We start from the raw sequence: 13,220 nt of genomic DNA on the forward strand, positions 1-13,220 counted from the left end.
CTGTACAGAGGGTTTCGGTAGAGCTCTGTATGACCACTTTGACCTGGTTGCGGCCCTCATAAGGCCTTCTGGTATCGGTAGTTCTAACAAATGTGGCATTCACCAGTCTCTCGAGTGAGCACCCACGTGGTGCCGGACCCCTCTGCAGCTGGTTTTCCCTTAACGTTAACAGTTCCGAACTTCCCTTCTGCCACTTTGCAACTATTCAACACAGTTTGGTTTCTTATTGGCTCTCCCCTCGACTCACCGACTGATTAACTGCTTGGCTTCTCTGGCAATACTGAGTCAAGGATGGTACCACGCTAGCAGGCGTCTCTCTGTTCTGCTCATCAGTGTAGGCATGCTCCATGTACCATTGACATCTGCCGCAACACACGTTCGCTATTGTTCACGGTCTTACGACTCCTTTCAAGGAGGCTTCGCTGGCCTGGGTTGGAAAGGGTAAGGTCGCTTCTCTCCTTGTTGCCCTTCGGTTCTTGCCGCCTTTCTCCTCTTGAATTGCTGTGCTGGGTTAGCCGTCTCGTTGTGCGTTCTGCCTCGCTTGTAGTGTTGTCTCGTGCTCCACCTTTTATCCTTGTGGGGAAGGGAAAGGGCTATCAGGCACAGTGCTTTGTGTTATGTCTGGCTCTGTTCCCTGTATTCATGTTCAAGGTGAGTGATGTCAGTGTGGAACCCTGTGTGCCCGAGAACAATGCTGTGTTGGAGTTCTGACCTAGGCAGCTGATTAGATGTAGCCTGGGTGGTGGGAGCCAGTGGGCCCTCCATTGATCTTCCTAGTTCCTTATTGATGCTGATGAAACCGGATGAAATCTGATGACTAATAAACTACATGTGAAGTACCCTGCTTGGCAAGAGTATCCTTTCTACTTGTACAATACTTTCTCTGCCTCTCGGTCTTACCAGGACATCGGACAATGGGCAGAAACAGGTCACCAAAAGGTGAACTGTGTAGGTGAAGGTAGGAAAAGAAAAAGATTGGATCATCCTCACCCAACCCACCAGTCAGATAGGGGGGGAGGGAGATCCCATCAGTCAAACGGTCATGAAGGCCAGCTTGCAAAGTTCAAGGAGGTCCACAAAACTACTGGCTGCAAGTTAAACGGCATTCTCCCTACCGCCCCCACCCCCACCAAAGTTAGAACACTATTGCAATCAGTTAAGGCAGATGAACGGATACGGCAGTGTGCTGTATGTCAAATGTGGAAACTATTACAACCCTGGTTTGCCAGAAAGCATATTGATGTCAGCAATTTCCTGAAGTGTAGACGGCAAGATTTATAGTGCAAGGCAAACAGTCGACTAAACCAGATTTTCACTACCTACACAGCAAAGGAGGGTTCCACCAATCTTTTCCTCTCCAAAACTAGGTACCACCAGCCTACAGTCTAACTCTGAATGCAGTGTGTGTTGGGGGAAGATAACAAAATCTGGTTGACAGTAATGTAATGCTCTGCCCATATAAAGATTTATGAACCAGAGAATGATTTAGACGCAATCAGTCGTCTGACTGGAGGCAAATGGCAGCTATGGCAGGCTTGTAATGATGTGACTAAACAGTTTAAGGAGAAGCCTGGCCGCAACATTGCACTCTCTGCTGATGGGTTATTGGTTTAGTTGGTAGGGACAGGTATCAAGGGTGTACCAAATGTACGCTTAGAAAAGTATTTGGCTGAATTCCGGCTGAAAAAAAAACTATTGAGTGTCATGTTGAGTAATTCTCGTCATTCAGTTCTAGCCGAATACTTTTGTCTTATTTTAGTGCAATGTAACAAATCAGAGGCACACTTGGAATGTAGATTACAGAAGGAAAAATCCAATTGAACATGGTCTAAAAGCATTCCTGATTAACTATAAGACTATGGTACATATGTTAGTGTTTTGAGAGGAGTCGCAAGGATGAGAGAAAAGCATGGATTTGTTCCTATGGGAAATAGCCACTGGCAGGTAGAATAGACCCCCAGGGTGACATTACCTTGTTCTAAGAAGCATCTGAGGACTTCATGTGGGGACATCCCTCTAGAGGCCAAAGTCCGCCAGATACAATACAGAGATAAATGTGAAAACTCCCTATGGGACAGTCAAAGAGCTATGCTCTGTTGGTGAAATTGGTAGTTAGGGGAGGACATTTTGAAATCAGGAGGCTGCCTTTTCTACGCCAATAAGTTCTGGGGGGCAAGTCAGGTTACATGTGAGGAAGTGCAAGAAGCAATTGACATCTCTCAACCCATACTGGTCTTGTGTGAGAACATGCTTATTGGGAACTCTCTTGACCAACAGAGGCTCGTTAGTTCCAAAATAATCTTATGAAAGAAAGCAGAGTGGGATGGAGAGCACTAGATTGCTGGTGTTGTAAGATGGAGGGTTGAAGAGTCAGACTTAGAAAAAGGCACCGAGCCTTGCATCTTCTAGTAGGGTGGGAAGGAGGTGAGATAAGTAGACTAACTGGGATTTGGTGGAAATTAGTGACCACCAAACAGGCAAGCGTTTTGCTTGAGCTTGTCGTGTTTTAGTTATATGAAGGAATTTCCTATGTGCGATTACGTATGCTCAACCGCCATCTGCCTCAGAGTCCTCTTCCAGGTTGGGTGTATGGGGGAGGCAATCCCCACACTTCAACATGTACCCTGGAGTTGTGTGCTGCATGAGCGAATAGAACCATTTATAAATTTCTGTCTGAGCTGTAAGGGAAGTTTGAAATTCACTTTCCACGCAATTTAACTCGCAAAAGATTGCAAGGTGTGTGATTCGCAATGGCAGTTACAAATTGTAATATCCATTTTGAAATGGCATGACTGGATAAGAGGCATTGCCTGCAAAGCACACAGCTGAGTGATCGTAGGTGTGGCCTTGGTTGCCAGCAGAATGCAGCCCTACGCGTTTTAGAGTTACCGCCAAGTACAACTGCCTCACTTGGCAAAATAATTACTTCCAAATTCACCTGCATAGAATTATAAATACACTTCTTGTATCCATATCACTGCATCTACCTTGTTGCACAGCACCTGGTTACATCCCTGCTAGGTGTGTGTTAAATAAAAGCCAATATATTAATTCATCTGATCCTCCCTGGGGTAATGCATCCTTTAACTCATCCTGGCATCCCTACACTGCTGTGCTTATTCTACCATACAGTGTACAATTATTCCATCCATTTTTTTATTTGAAGGGACAGGGTTCATTTTCAATTTTGTTCATATTTGCTACTCTAGCACCACCAAGACTATCATTGTCTGTACAGTTTAAAAACACGCAGTTCCAGCCTAGTCCCCATTCATTTTCCAAGGCGTAAATCCCCAGTTTTTACTTGAGTGCACAGAGAAAACCCCTGGACAGAATTGGATAAGGTACGAAACTACTTGGGCATGAAGCGTTGAACTTGTGATCCTTTGGGAGTCTGGGGCTATTGCGACCAGAACTTAAAAAAATATATTTTAAGGACCAGGGGGGGGTGGCGCTTCTCCCAAAATTATAGAGATCTACCACGGTGCTTTGCAGGATAGAGGCCCTTCAGAAATGAGAAAGCCGCCATCTCTCCTCCTCACCCCGCCCACCTCCCCCACCCATCCAAAAGAAAACATCAGTTCCACAACTAACCGAAAACAAACAGCAGGGACCAAGTTAAGAGTCACGGTAACAAGAAAAACTGAAGGTAATGAAAGTGCATCAAATGGAAACTAAGAGTTTGGGGGGGGGGGTGGTGAGGAGTATTTGAGGGGAGTGAGGAGATCAGGCACCAATGAGGGGGCACTTGGTGAGTGCCTGGGAGGGCAGAGAAGCATTTGTTTGTCGTTTTTATCAATAAATGCAGGTATCTGTAGTATATAGTTATTATAGCCGCGATTATGGGGAAAATGGTTTTTGTAAAAAATATTTTCACAGTGAGGTAGGGGGTGAAAAATCACTAGCCATGGCCAAGGCGAATACTAGTGGCCCGATAGTATTTTAAACAATAGGGTGGCCACAGGCGAAGGCCAGTCGTGCTGTAAAATATACAGTGGCAAGGGCTGAAGGCTATGGCTTGATAGCGTTGTAAAATATACAGTGGCCACAGCCAATGGCTGTGGCTTGGTAGTGGTTTAAAATATAGTGGCAACGTACGAAGGTCATGGCTAGTGGCTTGGTAGTGTTGTAATATATGCAGTGGAAAAAAAAGATGGTATAACAAAACCTTTGAAATTCACAGAAAAAGCTTTAAAGTTTAGTTAAGTTGCCCAAATTTATCACAACAAAACAGCTGAAATTCAGCGCATTTGGGAAGTCCCGACAAGCTTAATTCTGTACGTTCCTGTTGCAAAGCCTATGAGCACATACCTATTGTAAGAGCAGAAATTCACAATGACATGCAAAATGGAATTAAGGGGGACATCAACAGGAGCGCACCAATTAAGCCAATGTTAGGAAGGGGTTAAACCCGACCCCACCCTCCCTAGGCGCTTGTGGGACGGGCCCCATTAGGAGAACTGTGATGGACCGGGGGAGGAGGCGCCTCTTAAGAATCCCCACATGATCACATTATATTCAAATGTAGAGATTTAGACGTAGTGTATGTATGCAAACAAACAATTTATGTAGGCCATAATCAGAACATAAGGCCTATAAGGCTATGTAGCATTCAGTGCGTTAGATACAGGCCGCAAATTGACATGGGGAAACCCGACGATACCCAAGCACTGGTGAGAAAAGCAGCGCTGCCCGCCCACAAAGACCATCCATTGTTCTACATGTGGTTGCCAATGTGTTTGTGTGGAAGGAATGTGCCCTGCAAGGCCACGAGACAGTACCAGGCACCTACCTCACTGTGCACGTTCATCACCGCCAGGCCAAAGCAGGCCTCCGACCCCCACCCAACCAACTGCGAGTTATAGCCCCCACAACTGCCCCAGTCCTGTGACCCCCTGAATTCCACGATAGGAGATTACCAACCATAAACTACCTGCCCATAAAAGATCTGAGAACATGGCTGTGCCATCTTAAATACACAATGCCAAGTACAGGGCGGAATAAGTTATAGTCCAAAGCGAGGGTGGAAGCCTTGGGTGCGGATGGTGCGATAAGGGATGAGTGAAGGATGTGTGGTTTAGCTTGACCCAAGACCCTGTGCCACTCCCCGAGCCTTTCAGGTGCACAATATAAATGATAGAAGTAGCATTGTTTTATAGTTGACATTAATTGCTAACCAGACTATGGTTCAACGAGGATGAGCTCAGCAGGCCCCACGTGATGGAAGACTGACAGACTGGGCTGGGACCAATGGCCTAGCATCTCATATAGAAGAGGCTGGACATGTATAGGTCTCATCAACCAGCCGCGTGGTTTTTTTCTCTGTGTATTTACATCATTAATGACGATTTGTTTCCTTATAAAACTTTCTGCTTGTAACTCTGTGCAGCAGAACGTTCCATAGCAGCAGAGTTATTTGCTGATGCACCCACTTTGTGTAGATTAAATACTTGTTACCTTTGCAATAGCTTTTTGGGCCTTTTAACCCTTGCGGGTTGCATTTATTCAGATGTGAGCGTTTAGAGGCGTGCCTTCACTCATCATTACTTTACAAATGCGCTGTATTTCAGGGGTTTTGTTGCAATAAATTTGGGCAACTTAACTAAACATTAGTTTGTTTTTTCAGTGAAAAATATTATCTATGGAAACCGTGGCAGGGTCTAAAGTGGAAACGACTGAGTGCATTTTTGGAGTAGGCCGGGAAAGCTATTCAGGGAGTAGTTTACATGGCAATCACAATGCCTTGGTGTCACAATGCTCATATATGGTAGCAAGAACCAGAAGTGTTTGCTGCTGCAACAGATTATGCCCTTGGCCCAACTTTCTGTACACTTAGTGTAAATCTTTGTGCAGATTTTAAAGTGTCTAGCTATGTTGTACTGAGTGACACTTTTAGTTATGAGTACATTTTTGTAATTCCTCATTAACTACCTTCTGAGGACAATGGTGAGAATATCAGACTCATGCACCGACAGTCTGTCATGTTCACCTCAGACCATATACGGAAAAATCACTGTTTATAGCAGCAATGCCTGCCCTACATCAGGGAAGCTCTCTGGAGGCTGGATCTTAAAATGGTAATGCCTGCTTGTAGACAAATCGTTTAAGCCAGGGTGATTAATGTATAGGCCTTTCCAAGGCTTCTATAACTAGCAAACCACTGCATCATAAAATCAAAAGCCAGTTATTGAGATGCTCGGGTGGGAAGTGATAAATGACAACTGGAACACACATTTTACAGCATTTTTTCCGTGACCCGCTCTACAACGTACTACTTTGCATACAAGATCCACTTGTATGCAAGACTTTAACCTCCAACTTCCTTCTTTACCATTCTCCCTTCATTGACCTCATTACCCTTACAGAAAACTGATCTCGCTGCAACCTTTGCTGCCCTTCATGGCCGCCCACACCTTCACCCACCCAACAAGTACGGATGGTGGTGTGGGACTGGTTGCATCTTCCAAACTTCCTATCTCTCCCTACGCCATCTCCTGCCATTTCTTCCTCTTTCGAATACACCATCTCCACAATCACTGCTCCCTATGACATTCATATTATATCTCCATTGACAGCCTGATTCCGCTGGTCAATTTATTAACCACATCTCGCAACTGATTGACTCCCTTCCTCGCCATCGCCTCATTGCCACTGGTGACTAACCTCCACACCTCTCCACCGAGTTTAGCTTTCTTCTCCTTAACCACTCGCTCTCTTCTGGCCACCCATTCAAATGGTAACTCTCTTGACTTTATTCTCAACTCGAACTCTACTGCTCCTTCATCGCCTGAGCATTCCATCTCCACTCATACTTCCACCCCGCTTTCTCCATCTACCATTTCGATTACCAAGCGCAAGTGTCCCTCCTCCAAATTCTCCATCTACCCCTCTGACCTACACCACTCGCTCTCCTCCATTGCAAAATTCCCAGTGCCAACCATTGATAAAGCCTTCAGTAACTTAATGCTGCTCTTCACGCTCCCTTCTCCACTCACTTCCCTCTTACTACATTCACTCATAAACCCTCTCCGGCCTTACCTAGCATCTGCATCTTGAAAACGGAAATGAGGCAAAACCATCAAACTTGGCAAACTTCTCCCAAATCTGCCACTCAACATCAGAAAAATAAACCTCTTCCCTTCAACACTGCTAAGCACCCAATCTCCTCTAACACTACTGTCAGTTTACACTATGGCATTCCCACTATCCTTTGGTCTGTACACTTTAACCTCCCCAGCTCGTAGTCAGTTTGGCTGTTTATCTATGATGGAGGGCAGTAAACTAATTCTCATCTTCAGAACTATGTATGGACTTGCCCCACCCTACACAATAGCCCATACCACTTTAGTGCCCCCCACCCCCGTGCTCACTCGTTTCCAGCCTCTTCATCTCCATGCTCCTTACACTTCCTCTCCAACTATTCCCACTCCATTTAAATGCAACTTCCTAGCTCCACCTCCTAGTAAGAACTGCTTGCATAGCATTCTACATCACCACATCTGACTGTTATTCTCTGCCCCCTACCTCGCTACAACAACCCCTCAGCCCTTCATCTTAAATCTTAACACTTCCTCCACTATCCAATTCCTAGATCATGCTCTACTGTTCTGGTCCCTGGTTCATGTTTCTACATCACCTGCATTATCTTGTCTTGTATTGTATTCACATCCACTCAGCCAATGTTACGGACGCTGGTCCCCAGATCCATTAATCAATTTGAAAGTTTTGTAACAATTTGTGTGCCAAAATTGCCCCCCACTGTAATTTTCATCAAATAATACATGTAAAATACAATAAACTGCAAACGCCAAAACCAGTGACTATGCCAGTGCTGGTCCTATTGCCAGCAAATAGTGTTGCCCAACAACCAGTGTTACTTTGTTAATGCATCTTGTTTGAAATAAACCAGTCATTTGCTAAACTACAACAGATCTTTAAAATGTTCCTCTAACCCAAGTTTTCAATAGTGCAGGTTTTCACTGTGGGAGCATGTCAAGACTATATTTTACTACTGTACCTACCAAGAGGACTTTGATTCACCTCCACAGGGCTGCCCAATCCAGAGCTATCAGCCTCTCTCCTACAGGGCATCACACTCGACTGCACCCCCAACAACAGCTCCAACTCGTCAAAGTATGGAAAGTCACTGAGGAGGCCCAAACCCGTAGACTCGCTGGTCTCCAGAATTTTCTTCAACTTCCAGTATCTTAATTTGAGCTTTTGCCAGCGGTCCTTGATCTGTTCAACACTGAAAGAGGGAGAAAGTGTTTCAAGGTGCCACCCACAACTTACGTATATAATACATAGGTAAGTAAAAATTGTGACATCCAATAGTGAGACACCGGCAAAATGGTGGAACGGTGCCGCCTCACCCTAAGTTTGAGTACTCCATTCGCAAGGTTCTACTAAACACTAAAGTAGCCTCGCCGTGACACGTAAGTATGTATTAAGATCAGCTTTATTCCAAGTTACAGTGTCCACGTTCATTAAGAGAGAAGGTACGTAGACGACACCGGTAACACCCCACCCGGCAGTAACAGTCCTCCCCCAACTGACTAATGTAGAATCCTCACACGCACTCTGCACATTCTCATTCCACAAGCCCAGCCACACAATCTCGTGCACATCCTCCAGTACGTAATACAGATTACGACACATCCTCCCCCGTTCACTATCACAAGAAAAACTTTTCTTATAATGCATCAAACCCTACATAACGCGTGGCCAGCACGGAATGTACCAATTTCCACAAAACACCAAAAATCACCTTACCCCCAACCAGGTACTCCCCTCACTTCACTGAAAAGTACAGGCCCGGAATACATGCAGCCCAACTGAAAAACAGATGTTAATTCAACACAACTTTACCCATGATGTTCTACCAAAAACACCCACAAGAAGTACTCCACACCCTGAAGAACCAACATCTTACAAACCCCGAAGCCCAAACCACGAGAGCAAAAACAGAGCAACCACCGGTCCCAAGCTGCCCCTTGGGACATGGGCCTGCCACACCCATACCATACCAAAAAGAACACAGTAACATTCTAACCCCTTCAAGCACCAACACCTCCCGTCATGAGCTGCCCCTCAGGACAACGGACCTGCCACGTCCGAGTACATTCCCGCTCGCTAGAGCAACAACCCGCTACTAAGAAAGAGCCCGGGCACTCCAACCTGTCACTCCGAAAGCAAATCACAAAACTCAATGACCAAAAGCTAAGATCACTGTCAAATACTGACCAAAACCCATGCACACTAAACACCATTTGTCCCAGGCCACTAACAAATTACAATAATCAACCCTGAGACCCAAACCAATGCCAAACCACATAAAGAAAGGAACGCCCCCGCTAGACAACCCAAAACCCAGATAATTCTAAGAAATACCAAGCCGAAAATAATAAAAACAAAAACACAGTAACGCAGTGCCAACAATTCCAAATGCCGGCAATCCATGGAATAGCACCCCTGTCACTACACCATTGACACCACGAGTGGTAACCCAGCCCTGTGAACACCTAGCCCAACCTGACTAGGACCGAAATTACCCCCAAATAGCAAACTGAACCACCGTTGATAAAACGCAACTGAGCAAACCAACAATGCACTACACATAGCAACCCAACCTCCAGCCTACATTCCTGTAGAGGCTCCACCTGTCCACTGCCATGCATACACATCACAGCACCCAAACCAGGTGAACTATGCATCCCAAATGCGTATCAATCACATAACTGCCCAGGAAACATATACCTAGGCAACACCCAACACGACCCACCACGTCATATTCCCATACCCATAGAAAATGACGAAACACTATCCAACTAAACTCCCAATCAGAGACCAACTGTTGGCCATCCCCCAAAGTCCATCCTGTAAAGGAAAAAAATATGTCACATAAAATCACATTGGGCAAAAGTGTGTGAAGACCCATCCCCAAAGTCCATCCTGTAACAGAAAACACATTACAGAAAATTACATTACTATCACACTTTATCCCACCGTCCCTTTCCTCCTCACGTCCCCCCAAGAAGGAAAATACATACATGTAAATAAAACGCAGTAAAATAAACATTCACAAAAATATACCCTTCGTGCCTATTCAAATTACCAGGTTACTCACCGTTGTGACCACCTTACTCCTAGTCCATAGTCCCCGTTCCTCCATACTTATGGGACATCTCTCCGTCCTGTGGGACGGTTCGGGAGCACTTTGTAAAAAGCATCCACATTTTTTTTGAAAAGGTGTACCTCCTCTTTCCTGCGCGGGGTCCGGCACGCGGCCGTAACCCCGCCCACCTTGGCTCTGCACCGTGCATCGCCCATCAGTCCTTTTCTATCGCAGGGTCCAAGACCCTTTAGCAATAACAGAGGAACCTTATTAGAGGGGACGGCGGGCGTATGGCGGAAAGGTGGTCACTACGGTGAGTAACCTGGTAACACTCCTACGTCCCGTCCCCTTTCCTCCATACTTATGGGAGATGCCCAAGCACTCCTTACAGGAACTATGGGTGGATGGAAATACCCATTACTGAAACAGGTTCTTCAGCACAGCCTGGCCGAACTGAGCGTCAGCCCTAGAGCTCATATCGAGGCAGTAATGCTTACAGAAAGCAGATGGGGAGGCCCAAGTAGCCGCTCTAGCGATGGACTCCCAGGGAACATACTTCTGAAAAGCAACCACAGCTGCCTTGCCTCGCACCTGATGTGCATGGATACCCTTAAGAGGTTTCAGCTTTTGGACGGTGAAAGATTCCGTGATACAGGCAGCAATCCATCTGGAAATGGATGCCTTAGACGCCGGCCTGCCCTGGGGTTTGCCGAAGGTCACAAACAGTTGGGAAGAGCTCCGAAGCTCGGCAGTCCTGTCCAGGTAGAACTTTAGAGCTCTTCAGACATCCAGGCAGTGTAGAAACCTTTCCGCCTCCGAGGCGGAGTTTGGAAAAAAGACCAGAAGGGAAATCGACTGGTTCAGATGGAATTCGGTCACTACCTTTGGTAGGAAAGCTGGGTTCGTCCGAAGGACTACCTTGTCCTTGTGAAAGGCCAAGAAAGGATGCTCCACCGACAATGCCTGGAGCTCACTCACTCTCCTCGCTGACTTAACGGCTACCAGAAAGGACACTTTCCAGGACACGTACTTGAGGTCAACCGTAGCCATTGGCTCAAAAGGTTTATGGCACAGCGCCGTCAGGACTACATTTAGGTCCCAGGGCAGGTGCAGACTACGAACCGGAGGGTAGATGCGTGTCAAACCAGCAAAATGTCTTCACCACCGGGTTAGTTAACGAATAAGAACACCGGTCTGTAGAGAGGTAGGCGGAGATCGCCGAGAGATAGGTCCTGCAGGACAAGACATGGACCCGTGACTCTTCTAGGGAGGAGACAAAGGACAGCACAGTGTCAATCGTCGCCACCCTCGGGTCCAATTCTTTCTTCAAACACCAATGACAGAACCTGAGCCATTTACTCTTGTATTGGGATCTGGTCGAGGGTTTCCTGGCTGCCTGGATAATGCGCATTTTATCCGCAGACAAATCCAAAGGCTCTAGCGCCGTGAACTCCGGCACCATGCCGCCAAGTTGAGTGATTATGGGGAGGGGTGCCACATCTACTGTTCTCCTTGATGAAGAAGATCGGGAGTTACTGGTAACCTGATCGGCGGACACGCCGACAGGTGTTGAAGTTCTGAGAACCAAAACCTGGCCGGCCACCACAGAGCTATCAGTAGAAGAGAACAGTTGACAGAACTTTTCAGCTTCCAACTTGCTCGATGAACCAGAGGAAGAGGCGGGAAGGCGTAAGCTCTCATGTTGTGCCATGGGATCTCGAGTGCATCCCCCAGAGAGGAGGCTCCCAGCCTCCCTCTGGAGGCGTACTGAGGAAGCTTCTTGTTCATCGCCGTGGCGAAGAGGTCCACCTCCGGTGCGCACCAACGCGAGAAAATCCATGATAGGATCTCCGCCTTCAACTCCCACTCGTAGCTGACCACTGTCTGCGGCTGAGGGCATCCGCGGTGACATTCAGCCAGCCCGGGATGTGCACTGCAAGCAGCCAGACCCCATGAAGCACGGCCCACTCCCAAATCTGAATGGCCAGATACACGAGAGGGGGAGACTTCGTTCCCCCCTGCTCGTTTATGTAGTACATTGACACCACATTGTCCGTTCTTATGCGGACCACCTTGTTCTCAATGAGAGGTCTGAACGCCTTGTGCGCCAGAAAAATCGCCAGAAAAATCGCCAGAAGCTCCAATTGATTTATGTGCAGGAGCTTGTCCTGAGATGACCAGTGGTCCGAGACCTGAAGATCTAACGTCGCACCCCACCTGAAAAGGGAGAAGTCTGTCGTGATCATCACCATGGGGCATGGGTCCTGGAACCCTACACCCACTGACAGGTTGCTGAGAGAAGACCACCAGTCCAGGTACACTCATGGAATCCGGAATCATTATCAGTTTGGAATCCGGGTCCACAGCCTGAGGCCAGGAACTCCGAAGGGCCATCTGGGTCCGCCTCATTTTGAGACGAGCAAGAGAAAGAGCCAGCACACATAAGGCCATGAGGCCCAGAAGCCTCTGGAACCACCAGGCCGACATGCTCTCCGACTGCGTAAACATCTGACACGTGGCCAACAGATCCGCCATTCTGTCCCCGGTCAGATACACAGCAGTCTATCGTGTTCCAACGAAAACCCAGGAAAGTCAGGCCTGTGAGACCGTCATGGAGGATTTCCGCCAGTTCACCGACAGCCCAAAATGGAACAGGAGCTGAAGGAGAGACTGGAGGTTGCCCGCTGCTGCCAACGGGCAAGGGCTGCGTAGAAGCCAGTCGTCCAAATCGGGATACACATGGATACCCTGGAGACGAAGATGGGCCGCGGTCATCGACATCTTCACAAAGACACGCAGCGCCGAAATGATGCCAAAAGGAAGCACCCGAAACTGGAAGTGCTCCTCTCCCAGAGAGAAACGGTGATATCTCCTGTGTGGGTTCCAAATCAGGATATGCATGTACGCATCCTGAAGGTCCACCACGCTGAGCCAATCGCCCGCCTGCAATGAGGAGTAAATTTGGCCGGGCGTGATCATCTTGAATTTCTCTTGGGGTAGGGAAAGATTGAACTGGGAAAGGTCTAGGATGGTGCGCAGGCCAGCCTGGTTGGGTTTTGGCACCGTAAACAGCCGGGAGTAGAAGCCCTCCCCTCGCTCCCCAAGG

At 47.3% G+C, this 13,220-nt stretch overlaps 1 protein-coding gene across 1 annotated transcript in view; it reads right to left on the bottom strand.

Annotated features, from left to right (window-relative positions):
• The window catches only part of LOC138510873 (uncharacterized), a 259,307-nt gene that overhangs the window by 188,454 nt on the left and 57,633 nt on the right, over positions 1–13,220 (bottom strand). The window contains exon 2 of the mRNA XM_069626530.1: positions 8,022–8,248. Coding sequence (XP_069482631.1) covers positions 8,022–8,248 — 227 coding nt within the window. The remainder of the gene's footprint in view (positions 1–8,021; positions 8,249–13,220) is intronic.

Source organism: Ambystoma mexicanum, chromosome 6p, assembly GCF_040938575.1.
Source record: "Ambystoma mexicanum isolate Mex_15411 chromosome 6p, UKY_AmexF1_1, whole genome shotgun sequence".
NCBI classification, from domain to species: Eukaryota; Metazoa; Chordata; class Amphibia; order Caudata; family Ambystomatidae; genus Ambystoma; species Ambystoma mexicanum.